Source organism: Euprymna scolopes, chromosome 11 (assembly GCF_053919585.1).
Source record: "Euprymna scolopes isolate OS-2025 chromosome 11, ASM5391958v1, whole genome shotgun sequence".
NCBI lineage: Eukaryota > Metazoa > Mollusca > Cephalopoda > Sepiida > Sepiolidae > Euprymna > Euprymna scolopes.
In genome coordinates, this window is record NC_136492.1 from 95,897,237 (window position 1) to 95,923,499 (window position 26,263).

The 26,263-nt window shown below is 32.2% G+C and overlaps 1 protein-coding gene across 1 annotated transcript in view; it reads left to right on the forward strand.

Annotated features, from left to right (window-relative positions):
• The window catches only part of LOC145287972 (pyroglutamylated RF-amide peptide receptor-like), a 452,383-nt gene extending 437,066 nt beyond the window's left edge, over positions 1 to 15,317 (forward strand). Inside the window, exons 6-7 of the mRNA XM_080135948.1 lie at positions 4,305 to 4,428; positions 14,253 to 15,317. Coding sequence (XP_079992074.1) covers positions 4,305 to 4,428; positions 14,253 to 14,792 — 664 coding nt within the window. The 3' untranslated portion in view covers positions 14,793 to 15,317. The remainder of the gene's footprint in view (positions 1 to 4,304; positions 4,429 to 14,252) is intronic.
• The last annotated feature ends 10,946 nt before the right edge of the window (positions 15,318 to 26,263 follow it).

Genomic DNA, 26,263 nt, shown 5'->3' on the forward strand with positions numbered 1-26,263 from the left:
CTTGATTAATTCTATCCCATTCAGCAGATAACGTACGACTTTTTATGCAAGTGTTATTGAAAACAGCACGATATGATTTTCCCTTTCGGCTTCTCGGTGGTAATCCCCACAAATAGACATTGTTCAACGAGGCGCTAAACAACGAAGACAGTTATTCATTAATCTCTTGGGTGGAAATTATCAATGATATTTATATTCTGAAAATGAATAAAACGTATAGGATGCAGAGATAGTGTATCTTATTATCTCTGCATCGCCCTTTACAACGGAAGCTGCGCCCTGCTGATGTTGCTGACATCTGTCTAATGAAGGCTTTGATAATAACGAAGAACACACAAAGTTCAAAGGGAAATTATATCTATAAATAAATTTTAGGTTTTCACAAAATTTTCAGATAATATTTTTTTCATGTGTAGTATTTGTATTACTTGGGCTATTACTCTGATCTTGGTCGTTATAGTAATGACGTTTCGGCGATATTGAACTTGACTTTTCTTTAAGTGCATTTCTTCGAAGTTGGTAATTGTCTAGCTGAACTGACGAATCTTTATGTATATCTTGGTAACCTCTTCGTAATTTAAAATTTTATCCGCTTTTAATTGTCCTCGTGGATTGTCCTCATTATGCCAACCATGACCGCACAGAAATGTTCATTTATGTAATTCTTGGTTATTATCGTCTATAGTTAGGATTAAAACATTAGCTCTTAGAAAATATTTACCTGCTTCCCACTATAGGAAAATGTGGCGCAAGGCTGGACGGTAAAGTAGAAACACTTGGAATCACCACCAACAACGAAGGAAAGGGTACAGTCAACCGCTGGCGCACGGTCTTAAGGTACCAGGACGGAGTAGTAATGCCGGATTTCTTATTATTCTTTATTTTAAGAAAATTTAAAGAAGTTATCAAAATTAAGAGGCGGATCAAAGTTATATATCTCCTGCAAAAGAACGATCCGTTCCACAATATGGATTTCACTACATAAGCAGTACGAGTGAGTGGCTATGAGATTATTGTCGATTTCCCCGTACTCTCTTGACCTAGCACCTGACTTTACGTTTTCGCTGTAATGAAGTTTTTTTAAGGAATACGTTTCCAGAGGATGCAGCTTTGACTTCTTAAGTTCTGCAGGACCAACTATAGTGTATAGAGAGAGGGTCTACAGAGCTGCGTTGAACGATAGAATAAATGCGTAACTATGAGTTACTCCTATGTAGAGGAAAGTTTCGTTGCTCTACTGCTATGAGAAGTAGGTCATGGGCATTACATATTGAATGTCTCTCGTATGAAGAAAACCTGGAAACCCTCTAAATTTATGGGACGAAGTAAATATTATAAACATAAGCGACTACAGGGAAACAGAACATATTTTAACAATGGAGATCTAAGTTGATCTATTAATACAATTAGAGAGTTATGAAGTATAAAAATAGATTAGAACACATGCATTGATATATATATATGTATATGTATATATGTATATATATATATATGTATATATATATATGTATATATATATATATATATATATATTGTCCTGGATATGGCCTTAAACTTTATACAGTGGTGAGGCCCCAGCTTGCGTGGTTTGGGGAGTGTGCAGCCACCCTTTAATTGCCATTGCTCCCAGGTCCACTCTGACCCGGAATGGTTGTACCTGTTAGGGTCCCAACTATGGGTTGAATAGAAACTGACTTGAAAACAACGAATACATTTTATTAAAAAAATTTTCTTCAAAATCTTTGGATTCGGCATTAAATAACTTGAAAAGCATTGATATGCCGTAAAACAAACCAACCAACCAACCAACCAACAATATATATATATATATATATATATATATATATATATATATATATTAATCTGTCTTTTTATTTTTATTTTATTTCATTTTAAATTATATTGATTTATATTATCGTTATTATTTTATTTTTTTCTATTTTATCTTTTACATTAAACTTTTATTTTATTTCATTCAATTTTAACTTTATTTTTGATTTCTTACTTTTACAGTATACATATTCTTACCGTATACTCCCTGCTGCTTTTGAATTCTCTTACTCCCATTTATACTGTACTCTGTATGTATTTTTGTACCTTTTTATGTCTTTCCATGTTCTTTTTTTATATTATTTTGTATATGTATCATCTATTTTTTCTCTATAGCTATTTTTCTATTATATCGTTCCACTATATATATGCATGTAGTGTTTTCCTATTTAATTCCTATGTTAATATCTTCATGTCAGCTGTTTCTATATATAAACTTTGCTATTCCCCTCTACTGATGAAAAAGATTAGACTTAAAAATGCTATGACCCCAAAAGTTTTGCTTTTACGAAGGTAGAAAATATCATTTTCTAAAAATGATATTGCTTCTAACATTATTATTTCCAAATAAATGTTATCCCTAATAATGATTTATTCAGATTAGTCTAGAAACATAATGGTATTTCCCGATCGTAATTTATGAATTAATTCCACACTTTTATTTCATTCTCTCATACATTTAAGAATATCTAAAATCTGTATGAATACATGTTCTACTCGTATAGAGCCTCCAACTTACTTGACAAGAATTACCTTAATTGAAGTCTTAAAAATAACCTTAATAATTTTATTACTATTATCTAGATTAGTCAGACTATTGACTATATCTTTGTATAAAGTTTAGGCTGATAAAACTTCCGAACTTCTTCAGATGTATCTAGTCTAACTAAGAAACCTGAATAGAATTTCAAACGGAATCTTTTATATCATCTAAGGATCTGTGTTATAACTGATAAAGTACTAGATAAAATGCAGTTGTTAGTGATAGTCTCCTGGAGGTTAAAGGTTCAGTCTTCAGTACGGACAATATGTAAGATAGAACCGAGAATCACGTAAAACTGTTACTCAATCATAGTAGACGGAGGAAAGCATGCTACCCTGCAAGGATCAAATAAAGGATTCCGTTTGAAATTCCGTTTAGAAAGATTAAAACGGTTTAAGTAAAGGGCTCTGTTCGAAATTCCGAGACAGAAAGATTTTCGATTTCGACAAAGTAAACCTGCAAATAACACTCAAGTTTAAAACAGTAATGCAAATGATTCAAATAATATAAACGATTATCTTCATCTACAAAATTCAGAGACATTTTATATTAGATTTGTATTTGCCTCTGAATTGTTCGGTTGTGCAACTAAATAATTTGTACTAAGCTACATAGGTGCATGCATTTTCCAGAAGCGCCGGCGGGAACTAAGCGAATAATCGGCAAATGGCAGCGATCAGGCTGGCTTTGGTGTTGTGGGAGGTCATGTTGGTGATGTTCTTGACGTATGACTAAATGAAGTAATCCAGTGGGTTCAGGTCGGTGAGGAGGGGGTTTTGGCAGATGGGTACAAAATCGTAGTGCTCCTTCTGAAGGCAAGCTTGGGTCTGTTTGGAATCTTTAGACCGGCTCTGATTCAAGCTGTAACACTCAATGTTTGCCAGCGACCACCTGGTTACCCCAGTAGATCACCAAACTCTTTAACATACCCAGATACTCTTTGGTGTTGACTTTTAAGCTGACTGGGAAGATGTGAGGTTGCATGATGTAGGCCTTCACTTGAAACCACTCCAAAGACCATAACTGTGGCGGGAAAGTTTATTTTTATCACCCTGTGCGTGCTCTTGTTATGCATGGTAATCTAGCGATGCATTTTGACGGTGCTGGCAATGGTCCTGTTGTCATAACTTGGATCGATATAGAGCATAAGTTGTACAACAGCGCATCTCCGATCTCGCTTGTAGAATATTGTGTCACTCTCAGACATAGTAGAAGGCTCCTATCACTCTTGGGATTTGTATACAACTAGCCAACTAGATGATGGTTCGCACCAAATAAAGAAAGTCGGTTTTCATCAAACAGATATGAAATCATGTTGTCTTTTCTATTGCGACAATTTCATCGTTCCACTTTTCATAAAATACAGATTCCTATATAAAGTACACTATATGGATAAGAACTGTGCAATAAGAATGAAACTATAAATCACCTCCAACCCCCAAGGAGACCTATTTTTTGCACGAGGAAACTAAAGTTAATTAACGGCACTTACTAAATTAAGAGTCATGGTTTAAGATGTGAAAGTATATTGAACTCAAATGACCTTTATCGTTATTCAAGGTGATTCGAAATTGGTTTAGGCACGAAGTGGCGCTTGAGTGTTTTGTCCAAATAGGTTACTGAACGACTAGAATAGTTAATTTGCTAAGCTCGAACAGAAAAAAACATTTTATTCAATTAGAGATTTTATTTTACTTTTGTTTCGTTGCAGTGATGGCCAACAATTATCCGAAATGTCCTCCCAAAAAAGCGTGGCGCCAATCATTCGCAAACCGAATACAATGTTTAAAGAGGCAAAAAAGGGGCCGACTGAAGATGACAATACGACAAAACAAGTAAGAAATTCAATATGTATTTTAATATTAAAATATTCACCAACTTTTTTGCTCTTCCGCTCTTCCTCCCTCTTTCTCTTGCTCACATACATATATAAATATGCATGTCTATGCGTGTGCAAACACACAAATATACGTATATATATATACATATATATATATATATTCTATGTTAGATGCGAAGTTAAACGAAATTGTAATAAACAATGATATTGAAGAGACCTGGAAGAAATTGCAGGATGCCATTTATGAATGTTCAAGGGACGTACTAGGACTTTCCAAGAGGAAGCATCAGGATTGGTTCGACGAAAATGATATTGAAATTCAGGGTATTTTAGACCGGATGTACTCTTCGCACAGGACCTGGATATCAGACAAGAATTCTGGAGCGAAGAGGTCGGCTTATTTCAGTGTCAGGAGGGATGTTTGGCGCCAATTGAGGAAAATGAAAGAAGATCGGTGGTCTGCAAAAGCCTCTGAGCTCCAGGCTGCTTTTGATAGTAAAGATGCGAGGGTATTTTATGAGGGTCTGAAAGAAGTTTTTGAACAACAACAATGTGGTACTTCACCCGTTATGGGGGCAGATGGTACAACCTTGTTGACTGATAAAAATGACATCCTTAACCGCTGGAAGGACCATTTTGAAGGAGTGCTGAATTCTTCTTCTGATGTTGACGATGATGTTTTGAGTTCTTTGCCTGCAAGAATCCAAATACCAGAACTAGATGTGATTCCTAATTTTTCTGAAGTTCTCGCAGCTGTAAAACAAATGCTACTGAGAAAGTGTGCAGATGATGATGGTATAACGGCTGAAATATTCAAGTTTAGAGGAAACACACTTTTGAAAAAAACTTTTGGAGTTATTCATCAGGATCTGGGAAAACGGTTCTGTACCTCAGGATTTCAGGAACTCGTCAATAATCCATCCTTTCAAGAATAAAGGAAAGCGCATTGACTGTGATACCTACCGTGGAATATCACTGCTTTCTGTGGCTGGAAAAGTACTAGCCAGGGTCATTTTGAACAGGATAATCATTCATCTAGTAGACAAAATTTATCCTGAGACGCAGTGTAGCTTTAGATCTGGAAGGGGAATCATCGACATGATCTACTGTTTACGCCAAGTTGCAGAGAAGGCACGTGAGAAAAATCAGGATCTGTTTGTCGTTTTTATCGACCTAACCAAGGCGTTTGACTCTGTCAACAGTCGCACGTTGGAAGGTTTTGAATAAAATTGGAATCCCTGAAAAAATTTTAAATGTAATAATATCCTTTCACGAGAATATGTAGTTACGTGTAAGAGCAGACGGAAAGTTCTGAGTCATTCAAGGTAAAAACCGGTACGAAACAGGATTGTGTTATGGCACCTGTGCTCTTTGCCATCTTCTTTTCAATCATGCTCGAGCATGCTTTTAAAGATTACACGAAAGGTGTCCATTTTGAGTTTAGAACTAACGGGGGTCTTTTTAATCATCAAAGATTCAAAGCTAAAACACTAACAAAAAGCAAAATGGTTCGTGATTTTCTTTTTGCAGACGATGCTGCACTCGTGGCCACTTCATTTGAAGAAGCACAAGAATTAGTTGACAAGTTTCCCAATGCCGCAAAAGCAGTTGGTTTGACGATTAGTTTTAAAAGGACAGAAGTTATCTACCAACCAAGCCCCACCCCGTTGCAGCAAGGTGGTGTGCATATTCTGAGACCAGAATATGTGGAATCGCCTCAGAATGTCTTAGTGAATAGACAGCCTCTAAAGTATGTTAAATCCTTTGCATATCTCGGAAATAAGGTGAATTCGTCAGCATAACTTGATGATGAGATACCGAGCAGAATTTCAAAGGCGACTGATGCCTTCGGCAAACTGCGGTCAAGAGTATGGAATGAAAGAGGCTTGACTCTAAAGACCAAAATCTCAGTTTATCGTGCAGTGATTGTTTCGATACTCCTGTATGGATCGGAAGACTGGACCCCATACCGTAGGCAGATTGAGAAACTGGATACATTCCATAAACGTTGCCTTATCAGTGTATGTGGATTAACATGGAAAGACAAGGCCCCTAACTCGGGATTGTTTGCTAGGTGCGACATTTTAAGTATTGAGGCCATCCTGATGAAGTCTCAGCTTCGGTGGGCTGGTCACCTTGTTTGCATGGATGAAAACCGTCTTCCTAAGCAACTAGCATACTGTCAACTGAAAGAGGGTAATCGAAATGTGGGGCGTCCATTTCTGAGGTACAGGGATAAGCTGAAACACAATCTTAAGCACGCAGGCCTGAACCCAAAAAACTTTGAAGAAGATGCTGCGGGTAGAAAATGTGGAGGGAAAAATGTTTTGCGGGCATTAACACATACATTGACACACGGCTATTGAATCAAACAAATCTTCCTAGAACAAGAGTAGGAATACCCCCTTCCCAGCCTGTATCCTGTGAGTCGTGCGGCTTTGTTTGTGGGAGCAGAGCTGGTCTCGTGTCACATATGCGACACAAGCATTGAAGGCAGAGTGAAACAGCGAATTTTTTACCCTCATGCGTCGAACACGACGGGAGAGTCCATTATATATATATATTAGATAAAACTATACATTAAAATTTATGCTGCGTGTAATTGAGTTAAATCTATCTGCTCATGTTAGTTATTAGATTGTAACCAGCTATTAGAAACTGATCGTTCGCACCTTAGAACACCGTTCAGTAAGGTACGACCAAAAGAAACTATAGAGTATAAACAACAAGAAATATTGGTGCGGTATATTTATACTAGTTGATCCACAGTTTATTGTAAGATTCAGTTATATAAATGGAAACCGTATTTTTTAATATAAAAATACGATTTTCATTTATAAAACATTTTCAATTTTCTCATTTTAAAAATTTTCATTTTTCTATAGATTATTCTATAACTTTCATACATATTAAATAGATTATATATAACTACACATACAAAACACACACACATATATATATATTTATTTATAAATATATGCATATATATATATATATATATTAAAAACATTTATTTATTAAACTGCGAGAATGAAATAGCAATAATATGTATACACAAAATAAATGATACCTTAGGATAAAGAAAAAAATGATGAACTACTAATATTAATCATAATAACAACCATAACAAAAATGATAATGATATTATATTAATAATTACAAAAAGTAGTACATAAAAATGATTCACTACTAATATTAATCATAATAACAACCATAACAAAAATGATAATCATATTATATTAATAATAACAAAAAGTAGTACATAAAAATGATTAACTACTAATATTAAGCATAATAACAACCATAACAAAAATGATAATCATATTATATTAATAATTACAAAACGTAGTACATAAATAATGATGAACTATTAATATTAATCATAATAACAGCAATAACAAAAATGATAATCATATTATATTAATAATTACAAAAAGTAGTACATAAAAATGATTAACTACTAATATTAATCATAATAACAACCATAACAAAAATGATAATCATATTATATTAATAATAACAAAAAGTAGTACATAAAAATGATTAACTACTAATATTAATCATAATAACAAGCATAACAAAAATGATAATCATATTATATTAATAATAAAAAAGTAGTACATAAAAATGATTAACTACTAATATTAATCATAATAACAACCATAACAAAAATGACAATCATATTATATTAATAATTACAAAACGTAGTACATAAAAATTATTAACTACTAATATTAATCATAATAACAAACATAACAAAAATGATAATCATATTATATTATAATTACAAAAAGTAGTACATAAATAATAATGAACTACTAATATTAATCATAATAACAACAATAAAAAATGATAATCATATTATATTAATAATTACAAAAAGTAGTACATAAATAATGAGGAACTACTAATATTAATCATAATAACAGCTATAACAAAAATGATAATCATATTATATTAATAATTACAAAAAGTAGTACATAAAAATACTCTGGTCTAACATTAAATGTAAATAAACGTCTGAATTAAACTAGGTTATTTCCGATCACGAAATAAGAAAAATCATCGTTAAAAAACAAACAAACAGGTGCGCGTGACCATTGGCTAAAATAAATGGGTGTGTAATTAACAAAGAATCTGATTGACTGATTAGTAACCCCAGTACCACGGAAAATATACATTTCGACGTATTAGCTTCCATCACAAAAACTAAGTTGCTCGGAAATATACACAGATGACTTTTTTTTATATAATGGTGAAGGTTTTTTATTTAGAACCATTCACATTTTTTAGTATTACTGCTAACATTTGTTTGTGCAGACGAATGCCACAGGACAGAGTATACAGTAGATCGCAGGTTTTTACATTCGAGTTTACTTTACCTAAATAATTATGGTAGACTGAGGATGCATCTCTCCCAGTGAATTAATGCACCCCCATATAGCAACCTGGAAATTTCTACGACTCGGCACGAGTACACAATATATATATATATATATATATATATATATATATATATATATATATATATATATATATATATATATATATATATATCGCGGATATATATATATACATGTATATATATATATGTATATATATATATGTGTGTTGTGCGTGTATTATATATATGCTAGCAAAAGTACCCGTCGTTGATTGGGTTCAAAAACAGCCTACAGAACATGTGCTCTGATTTATTAAAGTATGATAGGTTATGAAAAGTAAGGGTTGTATAGAGATAGCTTCGAATTTGGGGGTATCAAAACCAAAGCAAAATATGATTAAAGTAAAAATAAAATAGATAAATCCCATAAATTATTATACCATACCTGTTCACACTGAAACACTTATCACACTATTCTGTGGATCTATAATAAAAAACATTGTTAAACTTTGTGACATATTTCCATTCTATGGAGGTAAGGCGCGAACGAACACCCCATAATTTTATTATACCATATTACTTCAAACTGAGACATAATTATCAAAGTATACTTACGCAGATAGATATGAAAAGTCTTTATAAAAGTTCGTGCCTATTTAAATTCTATGGAGGCCAGGCGCGAACGTAGACCCCACAATTTTATTGTACCATCCCTATTTAAGTTAAAACATACTTATCAAAGTAGAATTATATACATATATATCAGAAACAATTGTAAACGTTTTTTTTTATTTTACATTTTTTATTTCCATACTTTGTGGACCAGGCGCGTACGCAGAGCCCACAATTTTAATGAATCATCATTATGCCAGATCAAACATACCCATTCCTGTGTCTCGATGCATCTTCTATCATTATATGTGGTCAGTGTCTATAATAGTCAACCATATAGGAGCCTAATCGTGACCAGACACACGCAGAGATGTTCAGCTCTATATTAAATATATATATATATATATATATATATATATATATATATAATATATAAAGCTGAAAGTCTGTGTGTGTGTGAACATTTTCGGGGGGGGGGTACAGAATTTAATAATAGCTAAATACAGACCAATCAACATATTGATTTGAAAAATAAAAAAATGAAAGTAAAGGTTAGCTGACCAGGTTTCGTTCCTTGCTCAACAGAGCTAAATCAAGGAAAATACGATTAAAAACAAAAACAAAAAAAGTCATGAATATGGTGGGGGGGCGAAAAATAAACGGAGGAAAATTACATAGAGACTAAATTAAGTCCTAAAAGATGTTCTTTTTGCTTGCAATAAGATGGTCTCAAAGACTTAATAAAAATAGTTTCTAAAATGTTTAAATGCTTACTCAAGATCGTAAACATGTCAGCACTGAAATTCGTGGCACACGCATTGTTATTTATAAGGTGGTTGCAAATCGCAGAATCATACGTATTATTCAGCACAATCCGAGGGTGAAAAATTTGCATAACGAATCTTTGATGGTAAATGTTGTTTCAAACTGAAACCTAATCTTTGTGATGCGCGCCCAACATAGTGGGCATTGCAACTACGTTTAAATACATAACTAATAGAGTTATTATGGTGTGCGGGGGGAATATCTTTGCAAATGGACGACAATATAGGTCTGGTTTAATATATATATATATATATATATATATATATATATATATATATATATATATATATATATATATATATTAAAGGAGATTAGAACAATAGTCTAAAGAGCAGAGTGTATTTTAATGTAATAGTAAAATTACTAATTTAATTAAAATACAGGAAAGAAAAAGTGCTCGTTGTAATTTAGATATATAATCAGCTCGATAGGTAAATATCCTAGAGCAAATTTAATATTTAATAATGTGATTGATAATTTAAAAATCAAATTATAATTAAATTAAAAATCCGTTTCATAAGAAGGAACAAAAACAAAATCAATTATTTGTACGACCGTTTTTGAAAACATACTTTAATGCTAGGTTTATTTATGGTGTCTTTTACATTTAATAAAAACCCTTCACAATATTTGCTGACGAGGAAACCTTGTTTATTAAAAAACTATATGTAATAATTATTATCCGTAACTTGATGTATACCACAATAAAAACACCGTTTTCCGAAACGATCGTACGAATAATTGATTTTGTTGTTGTTCCTTCTTACGAAACGGATTTTTAATTTAATGATAATTTCATTTTTACATTATCAATCACATTACTAAATATATATATATATATATATATATATATATATATATATAATTTTGTATATGAAAAATTTACTGAATTATACGAACCCAGTAAAATTCAGTATAGGAAGAAACATCAGTTTCATGCAATAGCCTAATGAATACTCACGAGGATTAAACGCGAAAAATCCTGTATAGATTAATTGCAGTATATATTTTCCAAACATATATATATATATATATATATATATATATATATATATATATATATATATATATACTAGACTACCCGTGACCCGTTGGGTCAATATGTTATATTAGTTATGGAATTAATGTATGAGTGTGGCACTTGTGACGTAAAGAAAATAGTTTTTTTGTGACATAACAGAAACATTTCTATGAAAGTATATTAAAATGAAAAAAGAATATAGATAGATTTCTATGAGTCGTTCTGTTTATAATTGTTTATTTTTGAAAAAAAAATAACTTACAGCCATTGGTGTATAAATGGTTTTCCATAGTTATAGGTTAAGGTGCACTATTCAAATTTTGATACATCGTTTAATTTAAATGCGGAAAAAAACAATTGGGAAAACGTACACGTTGTAAAATGCTCTTGTTGTGAAAGGTTAAAGTAGATTTATTTGTAAGAAAATTGCGTTAAAATAACTTAAACGTAATACGGAAATGAATGATGTAAAAAACAAATGCAGAAAGTATTAACAAGTGTTTATATCGATAATTTAAACGCGAAAAGAACAATTGGGGCGCTGAAAACGTACACAGTAAAACAATACGTTGTCAACGGGTCATAATTATAGATAATGTGTGCGGTCCTGGTTTTTCCTCCAACAGAAAACAATATGGCTGACGAAAGCCTAAACTTATTTACGATTAACTGGCCCCCCTTATGTTGGGCTTGAAACCGACGATAACAATGTTTTTGACCTTCTGTACAGTTATAAATAAATAAATAAGCTCTTATATTGAATTTTTTTCTTTGTAATCGAGCACTTTGTTATAATTCTTTCCCATAAAACAGTAAACAAATATATGTATATATATATATATATATATATATATATATATATATATGTGTGTGTGTGTGTGTGTGCGTGTGCATGTGTGTGCAAGTGTAATGTATCCATCATATTAAGCTCACCTGTCAGTTTAAATGTATGTATGTAGGTATGTCTAAAACTTTCGATGGAGGCGACAGATTTTCACGTTATTGGTATAGTTTTGTAAGCCCGACTCTTCGGCCGACAAATATCGAAATATTGGCTAAAAAAATCAATTCCTTCATCTACAACTGGGCACTTTTCTACAGAGAGGAGTCCCGCTTTTTTGCCGATATTTTCTGAAAATCATCCCCTCTTTTTTTAAATTTATGATTACGTCGTTTCCGGTTTAGCGATGGACGCAACGGCAGAGACATCAAATTTTTCCCACGTTTTTTTCCTCTTTCGCGGTACGGATATGAGCGTGCCTGCCTGGCTACTACCACATTATGTTTTTTTTTGTTCAACACACGCCTCAAAACGCCCGGGCAACGCTGGGCATCAAGGCTTGTTTAGTATATATAATACTGATAATCCTACGTAATTATTTTCATTATCACTTCAACACAATGAAATGTAAAAAAAAAACTGGGTTTCGTTGTCAACACATATGCTACCAAAGCCTTGATATTCAAAGCAAAGTTCTGAGTGTCACAACTTCCATGATCTTATTTATAGTCAATTAATTGGAATTGGTCAGTTTCTTGTGAATATTGAGCCTACATATTTCAAGTAACAGACTATATTTGACTAAATAAATGTAAATACATATGGTTTTAACAAAACAAAGACAGCATAGAATCACAACTCGGAATATATCAAGAAATGAGTGCTAGCAGAAAAGGAACCTACACAGAAAAGAAACTTGTTTTCATTATAAAACATAATCCCATTTAACTAACACTGTGTTTAAATAACAGTAATATATATATATATATATATATATATATGTATATATTCAACAGCGCCACCCCTCCTCCTCCTCCTTTTTGAATTTTCAACGTCTTTTTTCCGTTTCTCTGAAATAGAACTGCGTCACACTGTGCACGTGAAACATTTTCAAATATTTTGTACTGGTGTTTTTTGTTTCTTAATCTCATTCATCCAGAGGAAGTCTCGAAATAAAGACGAAACGTTGATGAACACATAATACGGTTTGTTTCCTTTTTATTTTCTCTCTCTATATATGTGTGTATGTATGTATGTATGTGTGTGTATTTATATATGCGCGTTTGAGTGTGCATAGATATACAAAGAGTAATACGGGCAAACTATACGTGTGACACATTTATGAAGAAAGAAAAAAGCGATAACTAGTTTTGCTTTTACTTTCATTCCTACTTTCTTATATATATATTCTTATATATATTCTTATATACATATATATATATACATACACACATATATATATTAAATGTATATATTTTCTTATATATATGTGTGTGTGTATATATATAAATTTATATATATATATATATATATATATATATATATATATATATATATAAATGGACTGTAATTTAATAACTACGGGGATGAGTGGATGTCTCTTGTGTTTACTGAAGATTTACAAATTAAATTATTAAATCAACGGACAGAGGCTGCGTTGTTTTCCTGCTCAAGAAAAATTCTAAATTGATAAGCTAAGGCATTTAGCCGTCCTTTACTTAGCCTTTGGGCAAATAGAGTCGATTAGGAGAGTAGATAAACGGAAACGAAGTAATCCGTAAAAAAAACATTTGATGCCATAAGACTCCATTAGAAACACCTGGCGACAAGGATTTCGATGCATTTCTGGAGAACTTATCACTTTGCAAATTAACCTTAGCTCTCTCGTTTTCTATTTTTTCTTTTAACTCTGTTACCTTCTCTATTTCTCTCTCCCTCTTTCTCTCTCTCTCTCTCTCTCTTTCTATCTCTCTTTATATATATATATGTACACACATAAATGTAGATGGATATATGTGTGTGGATGTGGTGTGTTTTAGAATCTATCAGACTCGATGTACTTTAAAGAAGTTATGGATGTGATTCTTTTCGAAATCATAATACATTTTTCTGAATAATGTTGTATAATCCTTCTGTTTGTCTTTTATTGTTTTAACGTTTGTAAGATCTCTTTTTTATTATTTCTTATCTTTGCAGGTCATTCAGATGCTTGTGACTGTAGTGTTGCTTTTCGCAATTTGCTGGGGACCAATCCTAATACAGAATGTATTGACAGCCTTCGACTATATTGACCGTTTAAATATGGGATGGTTGAAACATATGCGACAAGCTTTCTTCATAATGTCCTACATGAACAGTTGCGTCAACCCTGTAGTTTATGCATTCATGTCAAAAAACTTTCGGGAGATGTTTAAGTTGGCGATTTGTTCATGTGTGCGAGGGAAAAAATACATTCGAAATTACAAATACAACCGAGCCGTGTCTTTTGACACACGGACCAGCGCTTTCAGCCAAACACGGGCGGGCAACATTGATGCAAAAGTGGATATGGAATTTGATATCAGCGACAATCGTTTGCACGTCGTCAATCGCGCTTATAATGGATCAAAGCGTTCGAGTTCTGAGGAACGTTTGGAGCTAAGACTAAGCGAACAGAATCTGAAATGTGTCAATACAGAACTTGACCCCCAGGGATTCGACCATCGAAAATTGTCATCCGAAACATGTGGCCTTTAGCAGCAGTGGAATTTGTAATGTTAATGCATCGCCATATAATTTAAAATTATCAGTTTCTAGTTTCCCCACGACTACAATTCCTTTCTAAGGGAGATTTTCAACAATATTTAAGCATTCACCTCAAGGTGAACATAGTAAGATAATATTAAACCCTTGTTGAAAATATATTAATAACATAAAGCCAGTCGTATAAAACGTGCATTTGCGTGAGAACGTCGAAATAATCCAAAGTTTTATTGCAGCCCCACTTCTCTAAATTATATGAAGCATTCAAAACAGTATGTCATAGAAACTTTTTAAATTGAGAAATTATTTATTCAGGTTAAAATTGTGTATCATGTTTACTGATATCATTTGGATAAATTTAGAACGTGATCGAACTTTCAAGGTCAGATTTAATGTTTATGAAACGTGGGATTTTATTGGTATGGGCCAAAGTGCGAGTCTCTGCGTTGAACAGAACCAAATTTATCGCTAAATGTCTGACGTTTACATCAATTCGCTTTTAATCCTTAACATCCAAAATTAAATAACTTTGAAGTGAATATTTTGTCCACTTCTTTACGATCAGTCAAACGATCCGGACACTAGACTGTACATAAAAGTACAGCAAACTCGATTGTAAATATAACCTCCTTGGCGTAGGTAAAGATAAATATTGTAAACAAATAAGTTTCAAACCAAATTTTGTAAAATAGCAAATTTATATTTCTGAGAGTAATCTTATTTAATTGAACTCTTGTGCAACATGTTTTCCATGAAGGATTCCATTCTCATCTAATATCCACTTTTATTTCTATCGTCAGTATTGAATTTATTTACAGGTTCTCATAAAAATAGAGGTAGCTTCGAATATAATTCACATGTTCAATATAAGAAACGTTTTAAAACTGACTTCCATTTAATATGTAAATATTAGAGAAAATGCATAATCATTTACCGATCTATTTAATCTAATGCTTAGAGGTTTTTCTAATGGACTGCGAGTTAAATTCTAAGTCGAGTAACACTAACGACTCGAATATGATAATTGATACCATAATACGGAACACTCCGCATTATAAGTTGAGAGTGAAATGTAAGTGAAGTTATTCTGGGAAGGGATTGCCATATTCCCCTATACTTCAGTTTAGTTTTCCAAAAAACAAAAAAAGTTGAGTTGCTCTAAACTGTAGTCGACCATTTTAGCTTTTTATATAGTCAAATGAAAGTAGACAATGATACCGTAAACAGCATAGCATTGGAAAATTAACGTTGATTCAAAACACAATTTTACAAATGTCTAATTTGCGTACAGCCTGTCACACAAGGATCACCAGCTATGTCATTAGTCGGGCTATGACAACAGCATAGTCGTTTCTTTGATTCTCTTTTGATTCTCAGGTATATATCCATTGCTATCTCATATGGTTTTATGTAGAGTGGTGTGATCCTAGCTTGATTAATTGTGTCTGTGTCGGATATATACTCGAGAGTAAAAACAATGAAAAGAATATGCTGCTTTCATAGCCTTAGTCATTAATTATCTTTTTGACATGTACAGACAGCCTTGCTTCCGGGATACCATGCCATTGCTGTTGAACAGTATGGATTCATTTCATGCATCTAATTGTTGGCATTCAGTTACCCGAGATCTTTTTAGTTAGAATTATTTTGTAGAAACAAGTCAGGTTCCTTACATCCTAAGTGAAACTGTTTCTGTGGAACGAACTTGATACAAACTTGGCACACCCAGATTGTCAGTTTGTATCATTAATTCCTTCGCCGCTGTCACTTTATTCATATTGGTGATTTATAGAAACTCCTAGTTTGACTGTACTTAAACATACTTGGACAAACTAAACACTCTTTCTCGCCAGAGAAATAATATTTCCATATTTGTAAAGACAAATAAATCAAACATTAAACATAATTTTGATATGTTTAAAGAAATACTTTTCAAAACCATTTCAGTGGAGGTTTGCAATTTGATTAGACAACGAAATTTATTTGAAATATCTCTTATACAACAACTACCGTTTGAAATCATTGTAGTATAATTAACAGGAGGAAAACAGTAAGAAATTGTTATTTTTATAAGCGTTTTTATTACATTTTCACCCCAAACAAGGCACGTTGCCACTTTGAGTTAGGGAACTACTATCAGGGACCTAATTTCCAGGGGTACTATGTAAGGAATTTAGCAGCAAGATGTCTGGCTACATGACACTTAAACTTCTGCATGTCAGTACAGTTGGGGAAGCAGAGAAATCGGAAGAGAAATCCAAAGACCTGCAGTTCTGGCGAAGAAGCTGTTAGAGTAAAAGGCTTTCTTACATTTAGGGATCTCAACTGTGTAGGGGTGGGACTTCGCTGCTTGTCGGGTTTGTCAGTGGTATTTTCGTCGAGGGGGTACAAGAGCTTGTAGTTCGTCAGAGCATCCACCATTAAAATAATTGTAAAACAGGCTGCAACATGACGTCGGTTGGACAGGGGCTGAAGTTTAGATGACAGTTCGGGACCTATTAGTTTGGCGACTCTCTTTTGGACCCTGTCCAAAAGCGAGAGACTAGTAGCAGATGCACCAGCCAGAATGTGACAGCAGTACTCCATACATGGGAGAATGGTGGCTTTGTAGAGGTACAGGATACTTTCAGGCGTAAGTAACTTTCTAGCACGATAGAGAGAGTCCGCTTTCTTTGCAGCAGCCTAAGCAATAATCTCGATGTATCTATTCCAATTCCTGGGAACATTAAGCCAAGGAGCTTGAACGAAGTGTTCGCAGGTAAAATATCTCTAGCCATAGCTATTGGTAGTTGATAAGGTTTCATGTAATTATTAAAGGAAACTAGCTTTGTCTTGGCAGCATTGAACGTTACCATCCATTTTTTACCCCATTCCACTACAGACTGAAGGTCTTCCTCTAGGGTTTCGGCCATTACCTTAGATATGTGCTCATTAGTTTTCCCCACATGCCTGCTAAAGAACGTTGTGTCGTCGGCAAATATACTCATCTCAGAGGCAATTTTATCAGGCAAGTCATTTATGAATATCAGAAATAACAAAGGTCCAAGAATCGCCTGAAATTTTTTATAAGAGGAAGACTGATATGGTTTTTCAAGATGTTGGGAAGCCTTTCACCTTAAAACAACGTCTAAAAGCTTTGTGAGCTAATTCTGGTTGAAGCTTTTTGAGCTTGATAATTGGAATGATCGAAAAGAACCAGTTGCTTTACTGAAATCGAGATTTTGATTAATCCTGGAAACATCACCCAGTTATTTGTATGATGCATAGTGTATTTTTAGATACAGGACAAAATGCGTGGGTAGATGGCCCTGATATCATGGGGTAAAATGTGCTGCAAATTCTTGGAAAAGAGTTTGGGTCAGGTCCATTGATGATGGTCTGAATAAAGGAGGACACGTTTCGGTTCAGGACCCTGTTTGTCATTCGCTAAAACACATGAAAACCAAACCGCTGCTAAGTTACTTTGGAATTAACGGATTTAACATACGACTCTCTTGAATGCTTTATTAAACTTCAATAAAGTTACTGGCGGTTAAAAGCGGCTTTAGTTTCAATACATCTATTTCACTGAAAGCAGTGGAAATAGTGGTTTCTGTACGCAACGACAACAGCACATTCTGGAGAAAACCATGGCTGGTTGTTAGTTTTTTGCTGAAATGTCTTAGTGGAGGGTATGAAGCGATCTATCATTTCGAATGTGAGAAATTTAGTATATCCACGCAGTTTAAAATATAAAATAAAATGTTTCGATTTTCTGTTTGTTAGAAAGCGACTATCATGGTTTGCGGGCCGAGGTGTTGAATGCAATATTATTAAATATCGACAGATTTCATGGATCGTAGTCTAGTTGCAGAGCATCAATATTACGCTTTAAAGACATTTGTAATAATTAATCAACATCAACAGAAGGTAATGTAGATATGTGAGAAATGTATTATATATACCTACGTGTCTAATATTTTATTTTTGAACATGAATCAAGAAAACTTTAAAAAGTGCAATTAATATCTTAGTTATTCCCTTGCATCCGTGTCTATTTCTTATTTTTAATATATAATCACATTTCATTGAAAAATTAAATAACAAGAAAAAATAATGTATATATAAAATTATCAGGAGCACACATGTTTCTTAACTATACGACTCATCATATGACTGGCTTATATATATATATATGTATATATATATATATATATATATATATATATATATATATATATATATATATATATATAGTTTTAAAACTGAAATCAGCTTGCTTGGGCGTTTAAACCGTCCATTCTGTTTGTGACTTTCGTTTTCAAAATATTCGTCTGCTTACCTATTTCAGGGCCGCCTTGTCTTCAGTCAGATATTAAAAGCCATTGCTGCTATTCAAAGCATACACAAGGTCAACACTATTTTCGTTTTTACTAATTTCACGTGTTTTTCAAACAAATAAATGTAATTTAACCACTGTTCAATTAAAAAACTTATTTAAATATTAATGTTCAATATATAACTATAATTATATTAATAACCATATTTACTGCTTTTAGTAGCGCTCCTGTGGTTTCTGGCGATTTATTTTTTAAGACTTTACTTTTAAAATATTTTCTCTACAAGGGGGTGGGGAGGTAGAAACTTTGTTTTAGTAGTGCTTTTAGTAGGACCTTCTTAATTTTAATTAGTTCTCTGGAGGCTTTCTGGGTTTTATTTTTTCACTCATTACTAAAGAAAATGTTTTCTCAAAACAAAAAGGCAATATAATCTCAATATCACTTTTTATTTTGAACATTTTTTATATTACCCTTTTAGGGCCAATGGGTAGACAAGTACTATTTAAAAGAATAGCGCGGGCCACTAAATACAAAATCGCCTTTTAAAAAGTCGTAAATGAATAAATAAAAAAATAATGACGCGGGGGAAGGAGCAGACTGAACTTTTCTCAAAGTGAAAAGTCGCAAAAATGGAAACAAAATAATAATAATTGCTGGGGCTAAAGGAGCCAACATCAAATCGGGGCTGTAAATCAGTTCGTAAAATAAGGGTTTGATTTACTAGAATTTTGTAAGTGAAACTGATCTCCTTTCCAAATCTTAAAATATTGTTTTTTAAAATTTTCTTTAATAATCTGGTTGCTTAGCGTCTTTTAATCCGCAGAAGTTGTTGAAAAAAAAACGAAAAGGAAACACTTGTAAGGGGTGTTGATTGTTCAGGTGCACATATATATTTTTTAAAATAATTTCTTTACCCAAGTTGTGCGTGATTTAAACTAGAACTTGATCTAAAGATAACACTATTTTGTGTCCAAATTTATTTATTTAAGATCATTTTATTTATATTGTTCATTACAAGTTGAAATTGTTTTCAAACAAAAAAAAAGCAAATATGTTTTCCAATGTAAAAAAGAGACTACTTGATCAAATTACATATTTAAAATAAATATTTATTTTTACGACTCAATCCAGCGTCGTTTGTCTTCTGAAAAGAAATCAAAATCTACTTTTTTTTGCTAATACGTTTCAACGGACCGTAAATATTATATAAAAGACTGATTTTTTTTTTAATTATTAAAATTTTACATTTTAGTGTAGGGGATCACTTTCCTATATGAATTTAACAGAAAATGAGACCCCCACTTCTTAGCGATGTAGCAAGACATGTAATCCTTAGCTTTTTTCAAGTTTGGTTATGGGGGTGAGAGTAGAATGGGGAAATGGGAGGGGAGTGGGGTCATAAGTTCTAAAAATACGTAGAAACACTTCAAAACGTATGGGGGGACTTTTCATTTTTTTAAGATTGGCTTTTTAAAGGTCTCCCGCTAAATATTACTTAATCAGTTATTCATTATTTCTGTATATTTTAAGGCTGTTACCATGCACATAAAAAAAACTAGGATGGCCATGTACAATGCAGACCTCTCCTTGTACTTTTTTCTTTTCGTCTTTTTTGCAATTTTTTTTAACGGATTATACCCCTCTTATATAAAAGATTTGTCATTTTAATCCAAGGGAAAAGATGTTAAGACCTTTCTCATCCAATGTATTCTGTATTGTTTTCACTGGTTGCTATGTTTTTTTTCGTGCGTGCGTCCATTCAATTCTGCGCGCGCGCGAAATTGCGTATTGTTATCACTGGTCGCTACATTTATTTTTGCGCGCGTGTGCATTCAATTTTATTCGTCTATCCATCAATTCTGTATAGTAAACTCTTATATATTAATTCTGTATACTCACTATTCTATTGCTTGCTATAATGACCCAACGAGTCACGGATAGTCAATTATATATATATATATATATATATATATATATATATATATATATATATATATATATATATATTCTATTACCCGAATACGATGTCCAGCATGTTAAAAATATACCTTTTATTGTAAAAATCTAATGGATAAATATCTGAAGAAGTTGGTGGGAACAGGATATTTTTATGGAAACATAAATCGTAAAATTGCCAACTCATCAACGAAACAGCTGTAATGGAAAAAATCTAGGAAAGAAACGAAGGTTATAAAAACGAAAACGTGAGTCTTTGAATGTTCGACAAAAGTTTGCACTACATATGCTCTGTCCCTATTAAATAGACACATTGAGCTTAACTGTGACTGGTTTTAAAATAGCAATCTAGACCCGTTAAAAAGAAAACGGTATACATTGAAAGTAACGACATTTCAAAAACAAACTTAAATATATATATATATATATATATATATACATATGTATATTCTTTTGAATAAATATGAAGGAAAACTATACTCGAGAACATTTTCGAAAAACATCTCGCCAGGAGGCAATGGTTGATAAACAAATATATGTATATATAAGAGATAACAAAAATACAGAAATGGAAATAAAGTCTTTCAAAAAGGATAAATATAACATATCGATTAAAAAGGTTTAAACGAAGCCAATTTAAAGGAAATTTCCCTAAAAATAATCCGCGATTTTACAGATGTTTTTGTTTTCAAACGGAGTTTTTACGGAAGGTGACATCTTCGAATGAGAAATGGAATGTAGTTGTTGTGGAACACAGTTATTTTAAAGTTGGCATTTCAGCGTGCGTTCACGAATCCTTATCGACAGTTATTGTGGGGATACTAGGATATTTAAAAATTAGGGTTGCCCTCATTAGTCCTCAAAACGTCGTCACCAGTAGTTGGGGGCCCTTCGAAAAGAATTATTATGAAAGTAGTGACAAAAGCCTAAAGTAGAAAGAAATGCATTGTACAAATAAATTAAATACAAAGAAAGGTTGGCGCTATTTTCAACTGGTAAGTAAGAAAGTCTGTAGTCTCAAGTTAGGTTGGGATAGCTTACCTCCACCAGAGTATAAACCTCGTTGTTTATATAATGTTGATCAGAGTCCATTATGAGTCTAAAGGGACATCCACATAATCATATATATATATATATATATATACATATATATATACATATATATATATATATATATGCTAGCAAAATTACCCGTCGTTGACTAGGTTCAAAAACAGCCTACAGAAAATGGACTCTGATTTATGAAAGTATGATAGGTTATGTAAAGGAAAGGCTGTAAAGAGATAGCTTCGAATTTAGGGGTATCAAAACCAAAGCAAAATATGATTTGAGTAAAAATAAAATAGATAAACCCCATAATTTATTATACCATACCTGTTCACACTGAAACACTTATCACAATATTCTGTGGATCTATATTAAAAAAAACCTTGTTAACCTTTGTGACATATTTTCATTCTATGGAGGTCAGGTGCGAACGAACACCCCATAATTTTATTATACCATATTTTCCAAACTGAAAGATAATTATCAAAGTATACTTATGCAGATAGATATGAAAAGTCTTTATTAAAGTTTGTGCCTATTTCCATTCTATGGAGGCTAGGCGCGAACGCAGACCCCACAATTTTATTATACCATCCCTATTTAAGTTAAAACATACTTATCAAAGTATTATTATGTACATCTATATCAAAAACACTTGTAAACGTTTTTTTTTTTTAATTTTTATTTTTTTTATTTCCATACTGTGGACCAGCCGCGAAAAGCAGACCCCACAATTTATATGAACCACCGTTCTGCCAGATCAAACATACCCATTCCTGTGTCTCGATACATCTTCTATCATTATATGTAATACGTTTTCTATAATAGTCAACCATATAGGAGCCTATTCGTGACCAGACCCCCCACACACAAACACATATATATATACACACAGACATTCAGCTTTATATATATATATATATATATATATATATATATATATATATATATATATATATATATATATATAATCAAAACGTTAATATTATCCAGAGGTAAAGTAACAAAAGAAGTTTAACGAGGTTAAACACGAGTGCTAAATACCGAAGTAGGGTAAATATAGTCTTTATTTGTTTTTACATAAGCAATAATATGCCGCTACATTTCATGAGCAGGTTTCAGTCATCTAGTTTCAAGCAACTAATAACATCATCAGGTGATACAGCTTATACAAACTCAAAGTTTACAATGAAAATAGCAGGTCTTTAGCGTCATATGAGATTATTATCAGGAGGTTCTGTCACGTGTTGTAAAAATAAGAATAAGGAATAGGATTTAGGTGTATGTGAAGAAGACAAAATAGGGGTTCGTAGTGAAATATAGGAATAAAAAGGAAAGATATGGGTAAGAAAAGGTTAACAAGGAAAGGTACATGAATGTACTTGTGATAGCCGATAGCATTGTAAACGCTTTCAACATTAAACATTCAACTGCTTATTGGTCAATTAAAAAGGAAATCTGGGTGAGAGATTAAAATTAGTAATGAACATGGGAAGGATTAATTTACAATTATAATGAAATATATGTACATAGAGAGGTGGGGGGGAAAGGATAAAATAAAATAAATTAACGTGTGTGGTTATATATATATATATATATATATATATATATATATATATATAATGAATATTATTAAGAATATATATCTATATATATAAAAGCGAAAATGTGCGTATCTATGTTTGTATGTATGTATGTGTGTTTGTATGTCACGCAAAAACTTTCGACACAGATTTTCACGAGCTGATATCATTTTAATCAAGTTAACAATTTTGGGAGGATATCTATGCGAAAACGGCTATAAAATTAATCTTTATTACTCTGTTATGAAAATACATTTGAATTAACTCGGATTTGCTGTGCGTAAGAAAACAAACAATTTACTTTGCCTTCATACATACCCTAGCTACCCCAATTCCATATATACATACATTTGTAAAGCGATTAAAAAGATATGGAAGAAAAGGGAAAGGAAAAGAAAAAAGTAAAAACATAAATAATTATATTGATGGTGATTTTAAAATATTTTATCACCTCTCCGCCCCAAATGCCTTCCAATCTGCATTTTTGTTTTACTAGTTTCTATGTTAAACCTAAAAAGTTATATAATCATGATAGCCCCAAAATGTATTTATTTAATCAAAATCATCATCAATGCTTAGATCATAATTGTGGTAAAAATAAAAAATAGATTGTAATGAGAAACTGTTTTCCGTATTTGTCGTTCGCTTGCTGCACTTATTTTATCTTCCATTGTAGTGATAGTGATTTGATATACTTTGCCGGTAAATTAAAGTTAAGTTAGAACAATTTTGTGCTGGGATGTGGACTATGTGTTAATTAATGACTTAAAACGAATTTAGAGCAAAATATTTTACTTTCTTGGTTTATATGGTGTTTATATGGTGTTTATATGAAGTTTATTTGTGTTGTGTTTAAAATCATTTCTTGAACTAATTGAAGATAATGTCGTTTTGAGGTTTGGTCTTTCAGCCACACCCCATTATTATTTTTGTTATTTGCGATTCTTTTACTTTGAAAAAAGTTCTGTCTGACGCCCCGTTATTGCCGGTTTTATTTATTTACGAGTTTTAGCCCCTTCCCTCACCGTTATTATTTCGCGATTTTTCTACTTTATGAAAAAGTTCGTTCTGTCCCTCCCCCGTCATGTTTTTTGCGAATTTTTGAGATATTATCTAGATTAAACGAAATATATTGGGGGGGGGGTAAATGTTAGCTCCTCACTGCACACACACTTCCCAAGAAGCAGGTTTTCAATTTTGCTTTAAGAATTTATGCAATAAATGTTTTGGTTTTCAAATATTTGTGTGTTATTTGTATACTCCATTGCTCATACAATACAAATAAAGGAGTTTTAAATTAAAAAAAAAAAAAATTACAAAATATAATGAATAAAAAAACGACGAATTTAAAACGAACTGTTCTGAAATAATAATGTTGTTATTTAGAAAACCATTCTTAACATAGGGAGAAAAGGGTGTTAGTCTCCTCTCAACATGATGTTTTTTTTTAATAATAAAATAAGATAGCCAATTTGAAATCGTAAAAAGACTGACTTTTTTTGGTTTTGAAAATTAGTAACCATAAAGGGAGGTAGTTCGTTTCTCATTAATTATTATGGTTACCAGAGACACCATTATTTTTATTATTATACTCAAGTATTTATTAGCCATTTGGAATATTCGACTTTCCTTTTACGGGCTCTCACGATGATAACTGTCGAAGCGACAAGTGTAATAATAATATATAGACAGGAGTAATAATATAAAGATGTTTATAACTAGTGTAGAAATAGCAATAACAACAAGAATAGTGTATAATGCTTATAATAGTAAGATAAAAATAACTATAATAAAATCTTTAAAAAATGCAAAAAGTGAAAATGTTAAAGGTAGATAAAATGAAATAAATTAAAATGGTACAAGCGATAATTGATTCGAAAGTATATATATATATATATATATATATATATATACATATGTATATGTTTATTATGTATTCTTCACATGCAATTAAATCCTATTCCTTAACATGTAACAGAACCTCCCGATAATAATCTCCTATGGCACTGAAAACCTAATATTTTCATTACAAACATTGCTTTCGTATAAGATAAATCGTCTGATGAGGGCTCTGGTTGCTAGTAACAAGCTGACCGAAACATGCTCATGAATGTGTAGTGACATATTATTGCTTATGTAAAAACAAATAGAAAGGACAATAAAATTCTTAACGTGAACATGTTCGCTCAAAGAGTGGTCATCTTTACCAAACATCGAAGAAACTGCTTTAGATCAAGTAAATCGAAGAGCATGCATTATCAATATATTGGAAACGTGCTAGAGGCGATCCCTTCTTGTAGGCATATATTTAATCATGAAAAACACCATTTTTCGTTTTCCGAATTTTACAAACGCGTTAGTTGTATGTAGCATATTGTTTCAGATATTTTCCATTTTTGCTTGTAAATTTACTATTTTATTGTCACTGGCATGTATATTAAATACAATTGGAAAATCACTTTTCAAAAGTTTTCACTCATAAAATCTCAGTAGTAATTAACATGTGATTATTATTTTCCTTTTTATCAAATATCTACATTCCCATATTATGAATGATGTT